At 39.8% G+C, this 21,528-nt stretch overlaps 1 protein-coding gene across 2 annotated transcripts in view; it reads left to right on the top strand.

Moving 5' to 3' along the window:
- The window catches only part of LOC135942068 (neuroligin-4, X-linked-like), a 193,652-nt gene that overhangs the window by 86,605 nt on the left and 85,519 nt on the right, over positions 1-21,528 (top strand). For both annotated transcript variants that reach the window (XM_065487982.1, XM_065487983.1), the window contains exon 4: positions 17,552-17,877. In XM_065487982.1, the coding sequence (XP_065344054.1) occupies positions 17,552-17,877 (326 nt within the window). The remainder of the gene's footprint in view (positions 1-17,551; positions 17,878-21,528) is intronic.

Below are 21,528 nucleotides of genomic sequence, written 5' to 3' on the forward strand. Positions count from 1 at the left end.
TAGAAATTTTAAACCATATCAAATCTCTTGTCGAAACATCTCGATAACGATTTTTTGTCTCTGATTGTGAGTTATTTGAAAATTTGCGGCTAAATGAAAGGGAATATTCGATTTTGAATTTTGGTTCGGAGGGATTGCTGGATTAACCGCGGAAGTAAAATTCAATTTTCGGGTTAGGAGTGCAACACGTCTATAAGGCAATTTCAAATCCCTTGTGCAAAGCAACTCCTGTAGGGGATCGGTCTGTTTGATGACCCTCCGTCTCCGGTTTGTGTGGGATTGGCTACACCCTCACCACCACTTAATTAAATCGGCATTGAGGGTGTGTTGCAATGCTTGATTAATACCACAATGTAAGATGCATTATGAATTGGTTAGAGGCTGAGGTCGGTGAGTCATCTGACTAAGAAATCCGGTTTGGGATAAATTAAATTTGTTGAGTGGGATTTGCAATTTATTTGCGCTTTGCAGTTTCCTCACTCATTGTTAGATTTTCCAGCAGTTTTTTTATTTTAATCTCCCTGAAGTGCACCCTTGCACATCAATTCCTAAAAAGAGAGGCAGTAGGAAACCCCGGTGCACAGTCAATCCCAGCAAAACACGTCAATCTGAATCAGAAAGCTCCCTCCGTAATATTTGCCCTGTCCCGGACACATTGTAATTTTCCCAGCGTGCGCACACCTTGATTTATTCATTGCAAAAGGCTGCTGCCGCGTGTAGCTGGTGCGGAAGAGCAGGATGCGCCGGGCGACGCAATTTCATTCTGTCAACACTTTTTTGCCTTTCTCGCTGACGTCGGTGTCACACTCTCTTCTTGTGTGATGCGCGGTATGCCAGCCAAACACCGCGAAATTGATAATGTGACACTTGAAGCCATTTACCGCGAAAGGTGCACTGGATTCTTTCATGTCTTCACTAATATCTTTCAAACAAGCGAGAAGCGTTTTCTTTTCAAAATTGAAAGGAAAACTTGACAATGAGAGAATTGTCAATATTTAATTTTTCTTCGTTTCTATTGTATCTTTAATTTTGTATGGAATTGGACAGAACTGAGAAAAAAATTAATTTCCATAAATAAATGGGCAAGCATAATTGTTCATCCAATTTTGTCCAAACGATAAATTTTTTGTAAATTTTGACTTTATAAAATCAATAACAAAAATACCAAAAAGTGTAAGCAACAAGTCTAACATAGGAACAAAAATCATTTCAAGTTAGCAAAAATATCAATTTTAATTCCATTTCTAGATATGAGAAAAGACCATTGAAAAATTTACGATGGATACCTACTATTTTTTCGTCTAAAAACAGTGTGAAACATGGGGCGAGTTTTCCAGGTCCTACTTTTTAACTCCTTATCAAACCATGAAACCATTCATTTTTGCCATCAATTTTTAAAAGAAAAAATACGTAAAATTACTTTAACTAACCTGAGTTTGTTATTAATATTGAAATCTACTCTTGCTTATCAAAACCAACAATTCACGTTTGTCTATCTGGCACCGAGTTTTATTGCACTAAAAGCGTTTAATCTGGATGGAAGCTCACCATATACAAGAGTAACAAATTCCCTCGAACGTACATTAGAAGTGTTGCTCAATCTGTTTTCCGAGACAGCAGGCATCACAGTGGCTGCTGTGTACATCAGCGTCAGTGTTTGCTCTAATGGTAAGCCGCACATACAACAACAACATAAGAAACAATGCACAAATTACGCTGCTGGTTTCAGTTGAGCAGGCGAGTGCAATAGCCGTTACGTTCCATTGCTTATCAAATTAAAGCGGAGAGCCAGAAGAATTTATGTTGCACGCTTGCAAATCCGAGACAAACGCGCGCTGCCCTTTTCCCCTGTCTCGGCCCGTTATGGCAGTGCATCCAATGACCCAAATAGGATTTAGCAAATGCAGCGCGGGACAAGTAAGTGCCACTTGTGAGACTTTCCAAGAGTCCTGCTGATCTGCCGGGGGAACGGACGTGGAGTGCATTCGCAAATAAACAGCCGCACTAACGCTCGAAAGCACCACTTACCCGCCATGCCACCATCGTGTATAGTGTGTGTTTGGGTGATATTTCTGGCATACAAAGAGTGATTTAAAAGAATAGTTTTAATTTGTTCGCTCTTGCTTGCGTGGCATGCTTCCATAAAATTCAACGTCTTCCGCAGAGTGATGGAGCGAGCGATTTTATTTTACGCCTGCTTCTCTCGTCGTCTTAAAAGCAACACACCATAAGAATGACACACTTCCGAGATAAATAAATCCAAGAAATATGTTGAAGTGGTTACTCTGTTAAGCCTTTCAGCTTCTTACTGGGAGTCTGATTTCAATGCGAGGTCATGTGATCTCCTGAAAGCTATGCATTCCGATAAACTGACTCTGCAGACTTGGAAATTTGATTCGCAAATCCCTTTTGACTCAGGTGCGTGAGATGTGCGAGAAGCAATTCTTGCTGCTTCCATAGCGTGCGTGACACTTGGCTTCACGAGACGGGAATATCTAGCGTTTCAATCATAGTGTCCTTATGTTCACGGCAGCAAAGTGCCTCTCACTGTCAGTTCTCAGGCTCTAAAGCAACCTGATCTTGTTCGTTCGTTCGTTCGTTCAAAGCAGATCAGCCGGATTAATAGAAAATTTGAACTTGTGATTTGTCAGGACTATAAATTCTCTAATAATGATGTTAAATATTTTTTCATACATTTTATTTCCACGATTTATTTCTTTTAATCAGTTTTCAAAAAATATCCATGTTTTGAGCTCTTTGCAGCGCAAACAAAAGACCAGTAAACCCAAAAACCAATTTGAAACATTTTAACTTTTAAATTTTGCTTCTGCTGCATTTCGGAGTAATCCTTTTGGTTATGCAGCCGAATCACTTGGTCGATAATTCAACTCAACATCACGAAAATCGGTGGAAACGTATAAACCGTTTCTCTGGTGGTTTTTCAATGAATAAATAATATAAAAATATATTCCACATTTTTTGGTAAAGTCAGTGTCAAAAAAATATTTATTTTCATTCTTGACTGTCTCAAGCGATTCCTGAGGGTTAAAGTAGGTTGGGCAGCCAAATACCTGGTCTTGCTTCGGAAATTCGACAAGACGAGTCTAAAATCGGTGGTAACGTAAAAACCATTACCCTTTTTTTGGGGGGGTTTTTGGTTCCACGAGAACTCCAACAACCGATATAAGAAGAAAAGAACAGTTTGATGTACCACAGGCTTAAGATCGAGACAGCAGCGCCACAGTGCAAACCACCGCAAGCGAGTAAAGCGACAAGGCAGGTTAGTCTAGCCAGCAGCCATCCTTGTCATTGTGCATCTGCTGTCTCGGTCTTAAGCCAGCGGTACATCAAACCGCTTCCTTCTCTGATTTGTCGCTGGCGTTCTTTATAGCACTTTGCTTGGTTCGGAGAACAAAACCACCGAAGTAACGGTTTATACGTTTCCACCGTTTTTCGGAAAGTTGACATAGTGATTAGGCTGCACAACCGAATACGACCCACAGGAATCGATTGGCACTGTCAAAAATAAAATTCTAGAGCTACACATTTAAACTGTAATTGAAATTATATATTTTCAAGTTATGGCACGTCGAACGACTTATTCGTTTTTAATAAATTATTAGCCCCTTTAAAAATCCATTAGGAGAGCCCCTTATACAAATGGACAAATGTTGCTCTGGCTCCCCTTTTCTGGGCCACATAAGCGATTGAGTTTGTCGGTCCCTATGGACGGGGCGGCCGAGCGATAAATTTATTCAGCATTTCTGAAAGCAGATTAGCGGCGAGCAGTCGTCCATATTAATGCGTTGTTTATCTGCTCGACATGCCTTTCGGGGGGAAAATCAGCCCGCCGGCCTGCCGATAGAGGAATTAAAAGGAGGAAATGTCGTGGCGGCCGTGATGTATGGCAGGTGCATATTATTCGAAATCGATATCGGGCAGGCCCGAACGAACGAACGGGAATCAATGGCATACACATGTCCGGAACCGCCACGGGAAAGGCAGTGTATTTATCCAGCGCAGACGACGAAAGATTGCTTCGACGGCAAACCAACGACGATGAACGCAGGAAAAGAGAGCCGATTCCATGATTGAATAATCCTGGTTTCTTTTTTAGGGGTGTGGCCCCCTACTCCAGGTATAGTTGATTTGTACAAATACAATCTTCGTGTAATTCCGGCCGCTGTTCCCAGCATGATTTGATTTGGTAGAGATATTAAAATTGAAATGTTCATGGGTGAAGGGAAAGATTTCAATATTTGGCATTAGCTGTCTCTGAGCTTCTGGACGATTTATATTGCAGTATCAAATGTCTTGATTGAATTTCTACACTTTTTCCGAGACTTGATTATTTTTTATATAATCGAAATTGCACAATCATAAATGATTACTGTGTGTTTTACAAAATTGAACATGACGAAAATTTTTTGAACAGTTAAAATTAATATCTAGATGCCAGTTTTTAGATATCAACAATTTTACAAAAAAAAATCCAACTAATTAATTTTTGTTAATAATACTGGCGGGAAATTTCTAACTGTAGGTGTGCAAATGATTTGCTCCAAGCAAGATGAAAAACATGTTTTCATTCATCTTCTCATTCCAAAAATTTCCGACGGTTTGGTTTTAATAGTTTTTATAGCTGGCATCAGCAAAAACCTGATCGAGTTGTGTAAATTATAGTTATTTTACGCTTTCAACGGTTGATTTTCAGAGAGGATCGGAAGCTTTTTTCAGTCATTGTGAAACGTGATGTGCGGCAAATGTGGCGAGACGATTTTCATTCTCCGCAAAAATATCTGCGGCGATGGTAGTCGACAAGCAGGCACGCGAAAGCAAGCATCTGGGCGGTGATATTACACACATTACACAAGCTCGACGGCTCTCTGTGAAAAAGATTCGAGCACCGCCGCAGCATGACAGAGAGAGATTTTATAATGTGTGCTCGCTGCAGAATAAAAATCCCCTGTCCACGCGTTATTAAAGTGCTGCTCAACAATTTCCGTGCATTTATTACATTGACCACGGCAATGTTTATCCACGGAATATTGTTACAGACATAATGGTCGTTTCATCAGGCGTGCACACATGCTGTCGTCGGCCGTTGTCTCGTTATTTCGAAGCCAGTGCACAGCCAAACGAGTTATCCTCTTTTCGCCCGTTGACTCTTTTGTATTTGCGCGCTCTTGCGTTCGACAATCGCAGATTTATGTGCTCGCAGCTACTTTGTTCGAAGCAAATTATACAATATTTTGTCATTTTAAATGTAGCAAAGTGTAGATTTTATTGGATTTAGAGTCCATTAAATGTGGAATAAAATCAGATTTTACCATTTTTGGTGCCAAACAAGAGCACTTTAAAGCATCATTATTGTGTTAAGTGCGAACTGGAATAGAATAAACAAATTCCATCACTGTGAAAGCAACTGTGCCTCGTGATTAAAAAGTCAGAAGCAATAATTAAGGAAAAAATTAAGCTAAAAATGGCTTTCCTCCTTGAATGAATCTGTCTTCATTATTTGTTTTTTGTAAAACATTTTCTATTTTAGACTGTGAGACAATTTTTTGTAAAGAGATGACTTGAGAGTTCGTTTCACATACCAGCCCGTTATTCACTCGTATTGACAGGGCATTTTCCGTTGGAAGTATAAAAGCAATAAGAGATATTTAAAAGCATTCCAGGGATATATTCCTGGCTGCAAAATGCCATAGATGGCAAAATAACGAACTTAAGCAAAATGTGAAAATTGCACACAGCTCGATTTTCCTCGTTGAGAAAATTGCAAAAATGTCCAAGTCGTCATTGAAGTCCTAAACCATTCCAAGAAATTATGGCAGTTTGAAATGTCTCAAAGATTTGACTTTTAAATTACGGAGGCGTGAATCTAGGAAGCCAAAAATAGAGATAAATTATTCCTTTAACAAATATTGATCAAACACCATCGAATAGGAGCGAAAATTAACAACATAATTTTCGTAATTAAATAGAGCGCTCTCCTTGAAATTGTTTTGACTTGAAAAGTTAACTAAATGCTTTCACGACAGAATAAAACATGAATTGAGATCTAAATTTAGCCGTGATATTCCTAAAAATACCTACCTACCATAAATTTTCTCGGAAGTGATAACATTTGCGGAGGAGTGTGTATGCAACGCGTGCTGCAGGCACGACACGCACGTTGCCTGGGCACGGAATCCGATGGTTATGTGGATAAATTTATACCTTGTTGGCGGAATTTTTCCATTCCGTCGGTGTTTTCCGAATTCACGCCCTCGCCAAACTCGAATCGGACTGTATTTCGACGGGAAAACACGGCCGCGCTAACCAAGTTGTCAGGCGAGAGCGAGAGCAACAAATTCGCTAAATTTAATTAATTTCGGCAGCCGACAGCAGCTTCCAGCAGCAAACGGACGATTTTGTTTTGCCATAAATTAATAAAAACCTGCGCGTGGCAAACACATGCACGCTCATTTGAATTTCAAATTGAATTTGCTCGGAAATATGGAATTCAGCAGGCTGTTAAACAAAAAAGGGGGCAGCTGCAAACTCTGCGAAGCGGCAGCACCTTTATTTTGCATGCGTGTACACCCTCAAACATGTAAATTAGGGCAAGGGCCTTATTTGCAGAGACGGTCCAGCGGCGGCGGTGGCGGCGCCACACAGGACACACATTAGAATTAATAATAAAAGCAGCAAGCGAATGCGCAGCTAAGCGAAAGCTGCGAAAGCAAACACGTGCTCTTTCTCGCGCGGCATCAAAGCGACGCCTCCTTTTTATTTTCTCGGTGTGCTGATGGATAAAATTTCGCCGCGTGCATTTCACAGGGCTTATTTGCATTTACAAACGCCCCGCAGCTAGCATATCCTCCCTCGTGCTCGTGGAATTCAAACGGATGCTGGATTTGCAGTTTGTTTCCCTCAGCTTTGACTGCAAAGTAAGCTCCCAACTTAGCCTTAATACCTCGACTGATGTTTTATTTAATTTTCAAATCGTGAGGGTTGGAGGGATTTATTTTTTACTCAATTTATATCATTATGAACTCTTTGCTAATTATAACTCGTGGCGCCTCAGCCAAGAAAGGTCGATTGCGTTGCTTGCATGAAATAATTGAAGCAATTAGGCATCGCAGTAATTAACTTTGAGTTTTCATTAAGGAATGGAAAGATGCGCTTCTCTTCCTAGAAATTGAGTGGAGATTAATTTCAACCGGAATTAGGTTTGCCACTGATTAGTTTTAAAGTATTTAATTATTTTAACTCTAAAAAAGGTATTCACAATTCTATATTAGTGACTTCAAATAAAGTTTCAGTTAATATGAAATGGCAAAATGTCATAGGCAAATCACAGTTGATACAAGCACAGCCATGCGTCACTGTTTTTTTGTTTTTTGTTTTTACAGATTAAAAAGTGAAAGGCGCTTGGCAGGCGTGACGTGTGAGCTCATGTCTGTTTGTGATAAAGGCCGAATTACAGTTCTGGTCAACCATTGCAGGGATGACAAAAAATTTAGGATGTGTTTGGGACATTTCAAACATCTGCTACTGAATGAATTTTTTACAATTTTCTTTGTACGAGAGAGAGAGAGAGAGAGAGAGAGAGAGAGAGAGAGAGAGAGAGCACTAGCTCCTCTTTTAGTCCAGCGCTTGACGGCTAATGTGATGGTATATTCTAAAAATTCCCTCCATGGTTTTCAGATATTATGATGAATATTAGAAGTTGCACTATCCAACATCCATGTTCTTCAATTTATGATTAATTAATAAATATTAAAATGATTAATAATTTATCTGCGTCACACTGCGCATTAACTTGTTAAGCTATGTATTTATAATGTATAATAATATAAAACGCATACAAAAGCTTAGTAATACTGCGTCCCGGCAAATTGCATGTTTGACACAGTCGTTTAATCGCCTTCAAGCGCGATAAAAAACAAAGGCAGCTTTTATCTATGGAGCACGTCAGTGTTTTCCGTTTTGCAATCGCTCCGCATCAAGTGCGCATTACACTCGGTGGTCATAAACAATGCAAATTAACTTAATTAAATGGGATATGTCGTGCATTAATGGCACGTGGCAATAACACAAGTTAATTAGGTGTGCACCCGCAAGTGCACACTAATCTCAACCAGCCAGCTAAGTGGCAACCTTCGGGTGTGTAATGTAATATATATGCACTTATACGTGTGTGCATCCGCTAGCGGCCGTGCACCGCAATAAGTGAGGCCGCACTGCTATATGTATTACCTTGGGTAAAGCAAAAGGCGAAGTTGCACAGGATTTGCACCTGTGTGCGCCGGACATTACCGAGAGAGAAACTCTGCGCCTTGCGAAATGAATAATGCACTCTGTTGCTTTTCCATTTTTCAAACCCTGAAATGACGTATGTTGAGTGCAGTCGTGTCAGGTGGAGAGTTGCTGAAAGGGTAAATGTATTTATAATTACAAAACTGAGAGTGGAATTTGTTTGATCATGTTTTAAGATCGTGGTCCAGCTCTATTTGGGAATTTTAGACATTTTTTGTATAATTGTAAAAAAATAGACGATTTAGTTAGAGGTGCATTAGAGCATCTCCCAAGACTGTATACCGGAATTGTTTTTATCCCTGCATTTCCGGCAAGAGGAGAAAATTTTATCAGAAACAGGACATGAAAGGAAAATTTTCAGTTCCTTCATTCCTTGAATCTCTAATTCAATTACTCTCATTTTTTTGTGCCTGCTCTCCACCAATATTTAATTCTATCAATCTGATTATAAGCTTGAGATGATAAATTTTTTGGTTGTAATGCTTGAAATGCACGCAAATATTTTTTGTTAATAATTCTTGCAGTCTTTAGAATTTATGTTTCCTAGATTAATTTTTTGTTCTGCGCGTTGATACATTTCTTATTTTACGCAAAAATAATAGGATAATATTGTTTTTAAGGTTTTATTCCTACAGATAAATTGGTAAATTTAAAAATCACGAAAATCTAAAACAGGAAAAGATTGATTTCGAGAAAATGAGATATTGCGCTACCAAAAAACAAAATAAGGAATTTTTCTCCTTTAAATTGGTATACCGAAAAACTGAAACTGGATGTTTTTTCATGATCCTTTCCGTGCCTTTAATGGTGGTTGCAGGAGCTTTTCACGTATCAATTTTGCATAAAAATCTTGCTACCAGAATTAATTTGACGAGCAAAAGCGACGTTTGCCAAAATCATTTTCGGGCAAAGAGCAGAGATTGGATCGGCGGCAAACCTTTAAAAGGGAAAGATGGTGTGCCGTGTTCGCTGAAAGGAGAGAGAGAGAGAGAGAGAGAGAGAGAGAGAGAGAGAGAGAGAGAGAGAGAGAGAGAGAGAGAGAGAGACGCGCACTTTATTAAAAAGCGACGCACACATACAGCACGCGCGGGGCCCGGCAGCCACACTTGAGCCGACGCTTGCTTTTGTGAATCCACAGATTGCAGCGTGATACACAAAGGCGCTGCAGCAAACGCAATTTTTGCAAAGTGAGCCTGCTACACAGCCTGCACAGCAGCGAGTGAAAAGTGCGTGAGCGACAAAACACATTTTGATCCCGGGCTGCGGCGCAGGGTCTAAAAAGATGAAATCTATATGCAGATGCGAGTCGGGTGACACACCGGCACTGAGCCCCCTCCATCAATATCAGCAAAAAACGGGTCTGCTGCGCGGCGAAACATTGCCAAACATAAATATGATGCACGTCAGAGGAAATACTGCGAAAGTGTGTTTTGATATGGAAAGTGCCAAGACTCATCTCAATATGTTGGCGCTAAAATATTTATCGAGGCGAGTGCGAAAGAGCCACTCGTCGTTTTCCTGCTGCTCTGCTGCTCGAGAGTGAGAGAGGAAGAAAGTAGCTGTGTTTGAGCGCTTCCGAATTCCCACACGCGGAAATGTATGCGGTTGAATTTTGCCCAATGGGGCCGCTTGGCGTGCGGGCACCAGGTTGCTTACTTTCTGTCAGTGGGGGGAAAATTTGCGGCTCGTTTGGGTGAGAAATTCTGCCTCTTTATGTTGCTGCGTGCAAAATTCCGACGGCGCCCCCAGGCGCTCGCCGGACTACAATCAGATTCGCGCGCGCAGATTTCCTTTTGCATGCATGTGTGCCAGGAAGGCACGAAACTTTGTTTGTGTCTGCATGCCCTTCCCAAATGAATTTTTTATGAGACGAAAAATGTCTGCTTAGGGAACACGAACGAGATGTAAGCCTGGTAAATGAGTAAAATTGTTAATGAGTGCGACGCGCAGATTCAAAAGTGTATTAAGTTATTTCATGATTTCACAACATTAATTTTTAAATTTAATTTTTGTTTGTCAAGTATTATGATCCCGACTGCTGGCCTACGTCAAGACTCTATGAGCGGTTATGTTTTAATAAGATTTATTAATGAAACCAAGATTGAGGTTTCGGAACAGTGGACAAACTTCTCTTGGTCAAATGGTACGCTTTGCCAATTATTGAATTAACAGAGTTTTGCGTTTCTATAGCTGTGTAGGTATGAAACTCAATTCTATACAAATATCTAGATAGAGGAGAGATAATTGGTCCCATCAATATCCCTTTCTCCATTAATATGAATGTATGAAAAATTGAATTGAGCCATTTCAATACTCGAGCACTGCGCCACGGGTGAAGGAGCACGCTGGCGGAAAATTCATCCGCAACGACGGCCGAGTTGAATGCAGAACAATCCGTGCGGCTCTCTTTTGTGCCTTCCAGCTCGGTCACTCGAGCAATCGCTCTCATAATTCGCCAATAAAGTCGGCGCGGCGGCGACTAGACGCGCAGAGGCAGAATCGGAAAATGGCTTTGCCATTACTCGAGCCGCTCGGTGATTGCCAACCTATCGGATTGGATTTGCAGTTGGGCATAATTTATAACTCGCGCCATTAACCTTGGTAATCCCGGCCGCCGAGACTGCAAATTCGCCCGCCGACCGCATATTTTCAGCCCGACAGTACGCCGCACACTGAAATTTGCGTGCACGACCGTTAATAAGCGTAAAATTTAATGACACTGATTTGAATAATCGCCGCTCCGTGTAAACGGGATAATGCACCCGCTGGCAAAAATGTGATGCTGGCTTGCCGATTTTGCCAATTAATTAGTGGTGGTTGCGCACGGAAAATGTAGCCAGTACAATTTTGTTTTGTTCTCTACCTCGAAATATGAGGAAATCAAAGCTGGAAATTTTCCAAAAGGAAATCAATCAATCCAAACACTACATACATATAGCAATTGATTCTCTGGATTTTGTTACACATAGGTTTGGCGAGTTATAACGTAAAGTAGCTAGGAAATCGAATTAAAAATGGTGTTTATATACAATAGAAAAAAATATCCGCTGGTGGTGAATTTATCATGGGAGCCTTAGCCGATTTAGATGGTTTTAGGTTGTTTTTAGATTAATTTTAGACGTCTTTAAGCATGGTTCAAATGGCTTAAAATTGCATAATTCCTACTCATTTGACGGTCTCGCGACGATTGGAATTGCCCATCGTCTAAATTTCACTGCCCTTGCAATGCAAACGCAAAGTATTTTCTGCTGTGTCAGCGTTCCAAAATTGTAAAGTGTTTTGGCTGCAAAAACTTTCACAATTCCCCAAGCTGAACGTCAAACGGATTGCGTATGCAAATCCAAGTCTCGTTTTGATGTGTGCTGGCTAATTTTTAATGCTTTGTTCTGTGCGAGCGAGTGCAAGCGGTGCGCGGCGCGGCGAGCGCCGGCCGTAAATTAGGGAGTCATCATCCACGCCGCGCGCCACCGGAGCACACGGGGTGGCAGTTTATAACTGGCTTGCAAGTCCCAGCAGCAGCAGCAGCAGTCGGGACATAAAGTAGCTTACACACACTAGTAGTTGACTCGAATTTCTTCTTCTTCTTGCCTTTGCCTCCGCCGCGCGCGCGTATAACGACAACGCACAAGTTTATCCCAGCAGGCGGACAACTTTATTGCCCCGGCGTATTATTTGATAAAACTTGAGCAATAAATGCGGACCTTTTCCACGTTATTAAATTTGCGCTAACTGGCTTTCCGGTGTGTGCCAAATGGCCGAGAATGGCCGGCAAGATGTGAATACTCAAAGATCTTGTGCGCAATGATTGCTCATTCAACTTGGAGTGGCGATCTGAATTGGAAAATGGCGATCATAGTTTTTATCTATACCTAAAACATTTTCTTAAAATCTGGAAGGAGCTCAAAATTTCTCTGCTGTTTTAATTTTCGAGAAAATCGGCTCTAAAGTCTATGCAATGAGCGTTGTCTTTCTATTGAAAAATCATGATTTTTTCATCAATCACGGAATTAACCTTAATATTTTTTGGATCAGACCGAGAACTAGTCTAATCAGTCTGTGCCCCAAAATATTTAAAGTTTAGATTTATTTTTTCCCACGCCGATAGGAATCGATATCAAGCAAAAAAGTAATTGATAAAAATCGTTTAATTTTTCGAGAAATGGGGAAATTCTGAATATTAATTCTTACTTGGTTCTGATTTAATTTTTGTCCGTTGTACTCACTAGATCTTACATTATTCAGCATTTTGCAAGTTTAACTCTGGCAAGTGGTTGCTTGTTTGTAGATTTTAGGCAGATTTTGACTAACATCGTGACCCCATCCAACGGTGTGCGAATTTTGAGGCAAATTTATCTTCTGGTGAAATAAGGCAAATCAATATGGAGACAGTGTTTGCCGAAACTTTGGAGCTGATTTTCTCAGAAATCTAAACGTCCTGGGGTTAATTTTAGCACTTTCCTTATATTTAGAGGATATTTTAGGCAAAGACTTTCCTCAATTTTACTGTACAGATCCACTTGAGGTGCAAAAAGTGAACATATGGCATGATGTCTATTTTCAAGAACGATCGAGGAAAACGAAAATAAATTGGCTTTCGATTGCTCAGTCAAGCTCGAATTTGGAGCCAACTTTGCTTTCTCTCCAGAGTTATCGAGTCGAAACTTGAAGCAAAACCCTTCCACTTGTGAATTTGTTCGGTAATTGGATGAACTTCAATAGCTAATGCATTGATCAAATTTCAAACTAACAGAAGAAATAAATTTGGGCCACTCTCGAAAATGCGTCCGGGACTTGGAAACTTCTCCGTAGATGCTACAGGAGGAAAGGCATTTTGAGAACGTTACATTATTGATTTTAATTCTTGTTTCGAGAGGAAATTTTGTCCTGATTTTGAATTTCCTAAAAGACGAGGTTTTTAATAAGCCTAGACTGTTTATTAATATCCGCTTAGACCCTCAACTTTGATCAAACAAGGAAACTCCTAGGATGCCAAAGTTTAAGATATGGTGGTAAATTTATTGAGATCGTGCAGCCTGACCTGATGTTAATCAAGTATTTGGTGGTCGTACAATAGCGAAGAAAACTGTAACTGTTCACCAACCCATTTATAGTGAAAATTAGGATTAAAGGAGGAACCCAATTTCAAGATTTTTTCTGGTCGAGCAGGAAAAACTGATTTAAAATTAAATTTTTTATTATTAATTCTGGTTTTTAACAAAACTTCATGAGATAAATCGATGGGTCATTTTCAACAATCTGTGAAAATTTTGAATGTACCCTCAGCGATTTTTTGTTATTTATGTAAGCAGCTTTTGAAGACCTGCCAAACCTAATTGATGGAACTGTTTTATAGAGGAAAACTCATAATTGACATGTGTATTTCTCAGAACACTGATCCCTACATCCCTAGTAGGATTTTGGGATAAGGTGCAGGCAAAGTAAACATCCATGAACATATTTTAGCATCTTCTAAAAAAGTTTACGGGTAAAGCCTCGGAGGAAATTACTTTCATCTCAGTGAAGATGTCACCGAGAATTGCGCTTGAGTCAAAAACTCGTTTTATCCCGCTCCCTGGACCCTTCTTTTGTCACGCTCCTTTTAATTTGGCACGATTCATCTTTGTTAAGCTGGTTGAAACATAATTTTCGCCTGCCTTCTTTGTGCTCGTCTCGTAATATTTAGCCGGCGCCGACTGTTCTCTCGCTGCTCACTTTTTATTTAGCGCAAACAACGACGGCAATTCCGAGCCCTCCGTGTGTAATGAAGAAGAATGCGAGCTCTGATATCACACGACTCGGCGTTGCACTGCACCCCCGTCATTAAAGCTGCAGCTTTCGCGACTGCTTTGAATGCGCGTGCGGAGGAAACGCGACCTGCGAAATGTTTTATGGCCCCGACAGACCTTGCTCCGGCCCAATTTATGAGGTTTCTTGCCTCTTCCGCTCGCTCGCTCACTCGCTCGGGGGGTGCGGCGCAGAAAGGAAAGCAGCAGGGTTTTCGCCCAGAAACAGATTTAAATCGTGCAAACATTTCCGGATTGTGTGTCACTCTCAGCGCATGATTTTATCATTTAAGAGGGGTGCTCTTTCGCTTTGCAAATGTAGGTCTTGAGCTCGTGTGAGCTTCTAATTGCGATTGTTTAAGTAGATATTAAAGATCTATTAAAAAATATAAAAATTACGCAAGTGTAGTAAAAAAGAATTGTTTCATAAAAAATTTATAATAATATGGCATTTCTTTAGGATTCCTGTTTTTGTTAAAATAATTGAAAATAGGTAGCATCTTGTTATACATATTTAAGACTTTGTTCATCCAGTGCACGCTGATTGGTCAACCCAGATTGACTCTATTTTTTAGGATTCTGATAAGTTGTTGATCAATGTGCGCTATTTGGCGCTAGTTAAAGACTGTAATACTTGATACGTGGACTCATCCAGCAGAATAGAAGCCTTTTTAACTTTCTGTTTCATCTCCGAGGTAGCACTTTCTAGTAAAAATATTTTGTTCCAACTTTTAACTATTGATATCCTAGGGGTCTAATCCAATTTTCGCAAAGGCTTCGACCAGATGATCACCCTTTTGAATTCTCGAGGGGTTTTCGAATAACCTACATCGCCAGGGGATAGGTTTTTGTCAGAAATTCAAATTTTCATAATTTGGCTGTTCAGTGTCAAATTCTCGTTTTTAACCGCGTACCTAAATTTTGCATATAATTTTCTCCAAGTGGGTCTAATTCATAATTATGTTTTATCCTTATGGATCACGTCCGATTATGACCACCACTCACAGCTTAGCCGTTCTTTATTTAAAATCAAATTCCTGGAATTAAATTTTTAATAAAGGTATTTTTTTTTAAATAAAAGTCACACCGTGTTTCCATATTTTTGATCCGCTTTGCAAATGTAAAGCCTGAGAATGTAGAAATTTTAGTCCTGCAAATTAGAATTCAGAAGAGAGACTAAAAATTTGAATCCTGGAAGCAGAGATTTGGTAAAATGAGGTCCGAGGTACCTGGAGAACGGCGCTGGATTCACGCACCGGGAATTGATGAAAAAAGTTTCATCTGCTGCGAGCCGGCTAATGCAGAAATAATGAAGCCACGCGGGCGTGGTTGTTTATCATTCAGCAGCTTTCAAATCTGCGAGTAAGCCATATTTCAACTGACTGACTGATCTTGGGTTCGTGGAAAAGTTTTTTTCACCGGGATAAACAAAGTGGCAGGCCGCCTGATGGAAAAATGATTATCCAGCAATTTATTTACAGCAGCCCATTAATCATTGGTGCGTTGGCGAGGTGAGAATGTTTTCCAGCTCTCTCGCTCGCTCGCTCGCCCGCTTTTATTAACGTAAGTGGTTCAACAAAGGCTGCGAGACTCAATTTCGAGCTGGCGAGCGCGACAGTTTCCAATTTAACTTTCTTGACGAGCTGCTCGCAAAAATAAAACACATGGCAAGCAACAGTAGCGAGTGTTTGCCGGGTACTAGACAGCTGCGCGGCGCGTGTTTATTCTATTCAATTGCAGCTCTTAAGTGACGCACACATACACAGCGCTTTTTGCTTGCCTTTTACTCCAGAGAAGATGGATCAGGGAACTGCTTCTGAACCAACTAGAAACATCACAGAGTTTATTTCCCTGACGTCGTGATTTGTACTCTTTGATCGCGAGACAAACGCTGTGAGCTCTCGACTCTGGTTTACATAATCAGGCTTTTGCAAGAAAGCTAGAGGAAAGCAAGTTAAATAAACACAAACATATGTCAATTTGCTGAAGACGTTACTCCCTTTCTGAGTTTATAAATATAATATGAGATAGCACGAATTAAGTTAATATCTCTTGTCAAATATTGCAAACAGTTTGTTTGGTCTTGCTCTTTGTTTAAATCGTTTAAATAAACTGTAACAAGGAAATTACGAATAATTATATTTTTTCTTACTAACGTGTGTCAGAGTTTGAAATTAGAGAGAATATTTGCAAATGGAAAATTTAGTGGTTCAGACGTTCAAATCTCGATTCTTGGGTCCTTTTTCATGTGGGCGTCGTTGGGGAAGTTGAAATATCGGAAATATCTTAAAATCCCTTGTACGTGTTTAGTATTTTTTGCAATCCACATCCTTTGTTTTCCCAATTGAATCTCTTGGCATCTTTGAGAGAAGCAATGATCACGTGCGCGTCTAACTCGATTGCGAATTAGAGTCGTCTGGCCAGTAAAAGGCAAACCAGATTACTGCCACTATGTCCGTAAAAACTCCATACACTCTCGATGTTACTTTCATTCCTCTTTGATTTTGTTTTTGATCGTGGCTTCTGATAAAATTCAGAACCGATGAACACGAAATTTAAAAGTTCATTCCTGCTGACTGCAGACAGAATCACAAAGATATGTTTATTTCATAGATTTATAAAATGCACAAACAGCGCAAAAAAATGTTTGCACTAATCCGTCATGAAAGACATGAAAAATGGACGTAGAGTGTGCACGCAACAAAACGCACGATTCACAGTGCAATCCGCTTTTCCATTGAAGGATCAAAGCAGGAAAAACAGGAATTTCGCAATCAGCGACGCAGAAAAAAACTTCACTTTGCTTAAGCCCCGCAGAGAGTTATAAAAACGTCGGTGTATTTTTAAATGCAGAGCCGCGTGTTGTAATTGGCAAAAAAATATCATGCTTAATTTAGGTACAGTTCGTTATGAATAAAATACGCTGTGGGCTCGATCATTAAAATTGTATTCCACCATTGTGTGTGTATGCCATCAATGTAGCCGGTAAAAAAAATATTGCCTTTGTTGAACAAAATGCTTTACAAGGGGAATACATCATGGAATGATTTAGAAAATTATAATAAAAATCACGAGAAATTTTAGCAGGTGTACATAAGCCCCAAAGTTCACTCTGTTATTAATTCCACCAGGGATAATCGGATGATTTAAATCTGGAAAAGTTCAGTTTTATTTCAAAAAATGAATTATTGCGGAAGATTATATTTGAATTTTTAGGTACTCCAGCATTTTTATCAAATATAAAACTCGTTTGTTTATCAAAACAAAAATTGAATATCATATAAACATTAAAGTTTGGATTAAGAAATTTTCAAACACCGCAAAAATGCTGAATAATGAGAGAGGTCTCAACCAGCAGCCAGTTAATTTAAAATTCATTTCTTGAAATTTAATCATGGTCGATTAAATCCTTCAAAAAATCGTCAAAAATCCATTAAAACCAATTTATCTTTCTGTCGCAGGTACGGACAGGTGCGTGGGGTGCTGATGGAGCCCAACTCGCGACAGATGGAGGCTGTGGAGGCGTTCCTCGGCGTGCCGTACGCCTCTCCGCCGACCGGCAGCAATCGCTTCCGCTTCCCCAAGGCCCCGGCCAAGTGGAGTGGCGTGTGGACTGCAGAAAGGTTCGGCGCCGTGTGTCCGCAGCGGCTGCCGAACCTGGCCAACGAAAGTGCCACCTTGGAGCTGATGCCTCCCGGGAGGCTGAGCCAGGTCAAAAGACTCGCGCCCCTGCTCGCCAACCAGAGCGAAGATTGTCTCAACCTCAACCTCTACTTGCCCGCATCCGGTGAGTTTTTCATAGCTCTTGTCAGATTTCGCGGCTTTTCCTTCCTTGTTCGTCTCAGCTGTTGGAGGTTTTGTTCTGCGGAGGCTTCTTTTTTTGTTTTTGAAACTTGACTCCGAAGAAGTGGATTTGCTTTATCTAAACATAAGGTGAATCCTGTGTAAGATGAGAAAGGCTCAATCTTCCTTGTTTGATTTTGTATTTCGAGAATTAAGATCAAGTTCTTCTGGGTAAATTATTTTCTCGGTTGTCCGATATTAATTCACTTCTGTACAAAAAGTTTTCTTCAAAGCGATGATGTTAGGATTTATTTAAGTTATATTTAGACAGATAATGTAGCTCTCATGTGATGTCAAAATTAGAAAAGGGTGTGTCTACGAGAGATTTTGACATGGTTTGAATTTATTTTTATTTATGTTTCCCAAAGTGCGTTCAACATGAGCATAAATTTTCAGGATGTTGTTTTAGATTCGGAGGTTTCAAGGTTGAAAAAGGGTCATTTTTTAGTTTTAAAATACTCACAAATTGTATTAAAAATTAATTGTTAAGGTTGTTTAAAAAATCTTCTCAAAACGCCAAATTATCTTGAATTTAAATATAAATTTTACGTATTTTACTCCAGGAAATGATCGGGAAAGGGATGAAAACGTATTAATAATTCAAAAATCCAGTTCGTATTAATTAAATTAACAAAAAAATTGTGAAATTGGTCTTCAGGGTGTGCTTCAAAGTAAAACTGCAGCCTGCTTTCCGCGCGCCACGCCATTACCAGCTTCTAGAGACACTAATCCGAAAAGTTTGTCTTGCAACGCGAAGTAAGCGTTTTATAATTCCTTGGGAATTACTCGCCTGCTTTCTTCTCCGCCACTGCACACGCGACCCGGACACTTGAGTCGGCAGGAATTTGCTGCTCGCGTAAGGCCTGCTCTTTTAATTTGTGACGTCGCGTGCGGCAACATAATTTGATCCATCACACTTCATTATCTCGAATGCTGCATGGCTGCTTTATGAAGTTGTAAAACTGACATCTACTTTCTAGCACTTCGGATTAAATTTAATAAAGACGCCAGCGCGTTTCTCCTCTTACTTAGTCACGGCTTGTGCGTCAGAAAGACAAGTGGTTGGCAGTTTACAGAATCTCACTTCCTGCTGAGAGAGAAAAATGGTTAAAAAAATAAATGTAAAAGCAATGTATAAATTCTCAGTACAGTCATAGTCGACCTGCCTTGAACAAGTGTTGCGATGATTGCATATTTCACACTGCATTTGACGGTTTGACGCACACATAACACATATTTATGATTTGAAGCCGAGCGAATGTCTTTGAACTGCAATTCCTTCATATTGAAACGGATGAGGAAATGTTTAGAACAATCGCAAATTAATTTATCATGTATTTGGGAACTTTATATGTTTGCGTAATTTTGGGTTAATTTTTTAAAGTCTCAAAAACGGAATTTTTAATATTTTTCAGAGTATGAGATTAATTATTGACTTAAGTATATGTAACACATGCATTGAAATTTTCTGGATTGTGAAATTTGGTAGTTTTTGAGAAAATATTGGTCAATAAAGGTCGAAAAAATATCAATTTTGAGTTCTGGACAATAGTGAAAAAATTGAAATTGCATCATCGGTTGATTTTAACTTTCGGAATATAGTGGGGGTCGATTCAGCAAAGACCATTAGAAATGAGCGGGTCAGGGTTGCCCTTGAGCGATCGATATGATTCAAACCTCATTATTTTTCCATTTAACCTACACTTTTTGGCTCTATATTGGTTCGATTTTCAAGAACTGCAGACCGTTGGAACGGACAAGTCGAGAGCTTTCAGAATATGTGTGATTTGACCCTTTGGAAGCCGTCTAGGTTTTCATCAGGGCACCCTGAAGGATTCTGAAGGGTCAAATAGCACACATTTTTCTTTATTAAACCAAGTTAACAAATCTTGGATAAAGTTTGAACATTTTCCATTAACTTCTTGCCTTGGACCAACATGCCACTTAACAAATAAAATTCAATTGGAACGAGGCTTCTGAAAGTTCACTCGAACCGCAGTGGTGGCAGCGAGCCGTCAGTCGCGGAGCCGCAGCCGTTGCGGCGCTGCTCATTCCAGCAGAAATGCGCGAAAAGGAAAGAGCTGTGCGCCCCACCGGTGGAGGCGGAGGTGGAGTGTGTTGTAGTAGAGTGGCTCCTTTTACCTGGCCGGGGTAGCGAGCGCAAGCACACACGTCACGGGCCCAGCTTGTTGTGCTGTATCTCTCGGGCTGGCACACCCGCACTTTCCGGTCGGGCGCGATTACACCTGCCTGCTCTGCTCTACTGCCAAAATTTATTCCGAGCGGTGGAAAAAAAATGCCTCTTGCATGTATATGCATATATGCGTGTAGCGTAATTCGAAGGAGATAGTGAGTTGGCGAGGCAGCTTGGACGGCTTGGCACGCGAAAACTCGACTCAAGCTGCTAGATAAAATTTTTTGCGATGAATTAGATGCCTGTAGCTGTGTATCTAACATGGTTTCTGCTAGACGATTTTATCATTAAATGCTTCAAGCCTTTTCTAAATTAACAGTTATTTCAAGATTCCAATTACAAAAGGTGGTTCATTTAGTCCCTCTTGGGCCAAAATAAAACCGCACCAGAATTTAAGTCAATTATATTTGTCCAAATTTGTTAATTAATTGTAATTCCTAAGATATTTCAGACAATTTAATGTTTGAGACATTCAATAGATGACACTACAGTTTTCAGGCATCAAATTTCAGATTTAACCCTGCTTCTGTGCATTCTTAGCGTGAAAATATAATTTGATGTGCTCGGTAGAAACACAAATTTTTTCTAGACAAAAATCTATCCTGTCGTTTCTACCGTGATTTAGGTAAGCTGATTTTAGTTTTCAGTTCCTTAAAAAGGAAATCTTTTCACGCCAAGAATGAACAGTACCGGGAACCGGGATTGAATCCGAAAGCACAAGGAAAATATATGACAAACAGAAAATTAATTTTAATCAAACAGTGGCGCCATCTATTGGTGGCTCCAAACACCAATGCCAAACTATGAGTTTTAATGCAATTTTAACCTTTTCAAAGAGCTGGTCACTTGACTGCTTAACACGATTACAATTTGACGATTTTTAAGGAATTATATAAATTAAAAATCTCTTGTATTGCATTAAAATATTCAAATTTTAGTTTGGTCAGTTCTTACCGAAAATTGGGGGGGGGAGTTGAAATCAGAATTTCATTTTATATTAAAGTAGAGCAAAATGTACAGAAAATGACTATTAAAACACAGAGAAAGGAAAATTTGCTGCAGGATGATGTTCAAAGGTAAAAATTTGCTTGATGAGCACAAAAAATAAAAGCATTCCATGGGAGTGTTGTGTACTTATTTTCAAAACAGTATTCGTTCCATTTATTTTTGTACCCATTAAAACCGTGCTTGTCATAAAAAACTATCTCTGTGTCAGAGAGCTGTTTCGTTGAAATGCTATGCAAATTAACTCAGGACTCTTGCAAAAAGCATATGCCTACTTTTTCCAATTCCAGGAAAGTTTTAAACTAAAATATCAAGCCAAAAAAACTTTGATGCAAAGAAAGGAGTTGAGATTCTTCCAACGAACATTCGTCGTTGCCTCTTCAGCTCAAAAGCAAC

This window comes from Cloeon dipterum, chromosome 4 (assembly GCF_949628265.1).
Source record: "Cloeon dipterum chromosome 4, ieCloDipt1.1, whole genome shotgun sequence".
NCBI classification, from domain to species: domain Eukaryota; kingdom Metazoa; phylum Arthropoda; class Insecta; order Ephemeroptera; family Baetidae; genus Cloeon; species Cloeon dipterum.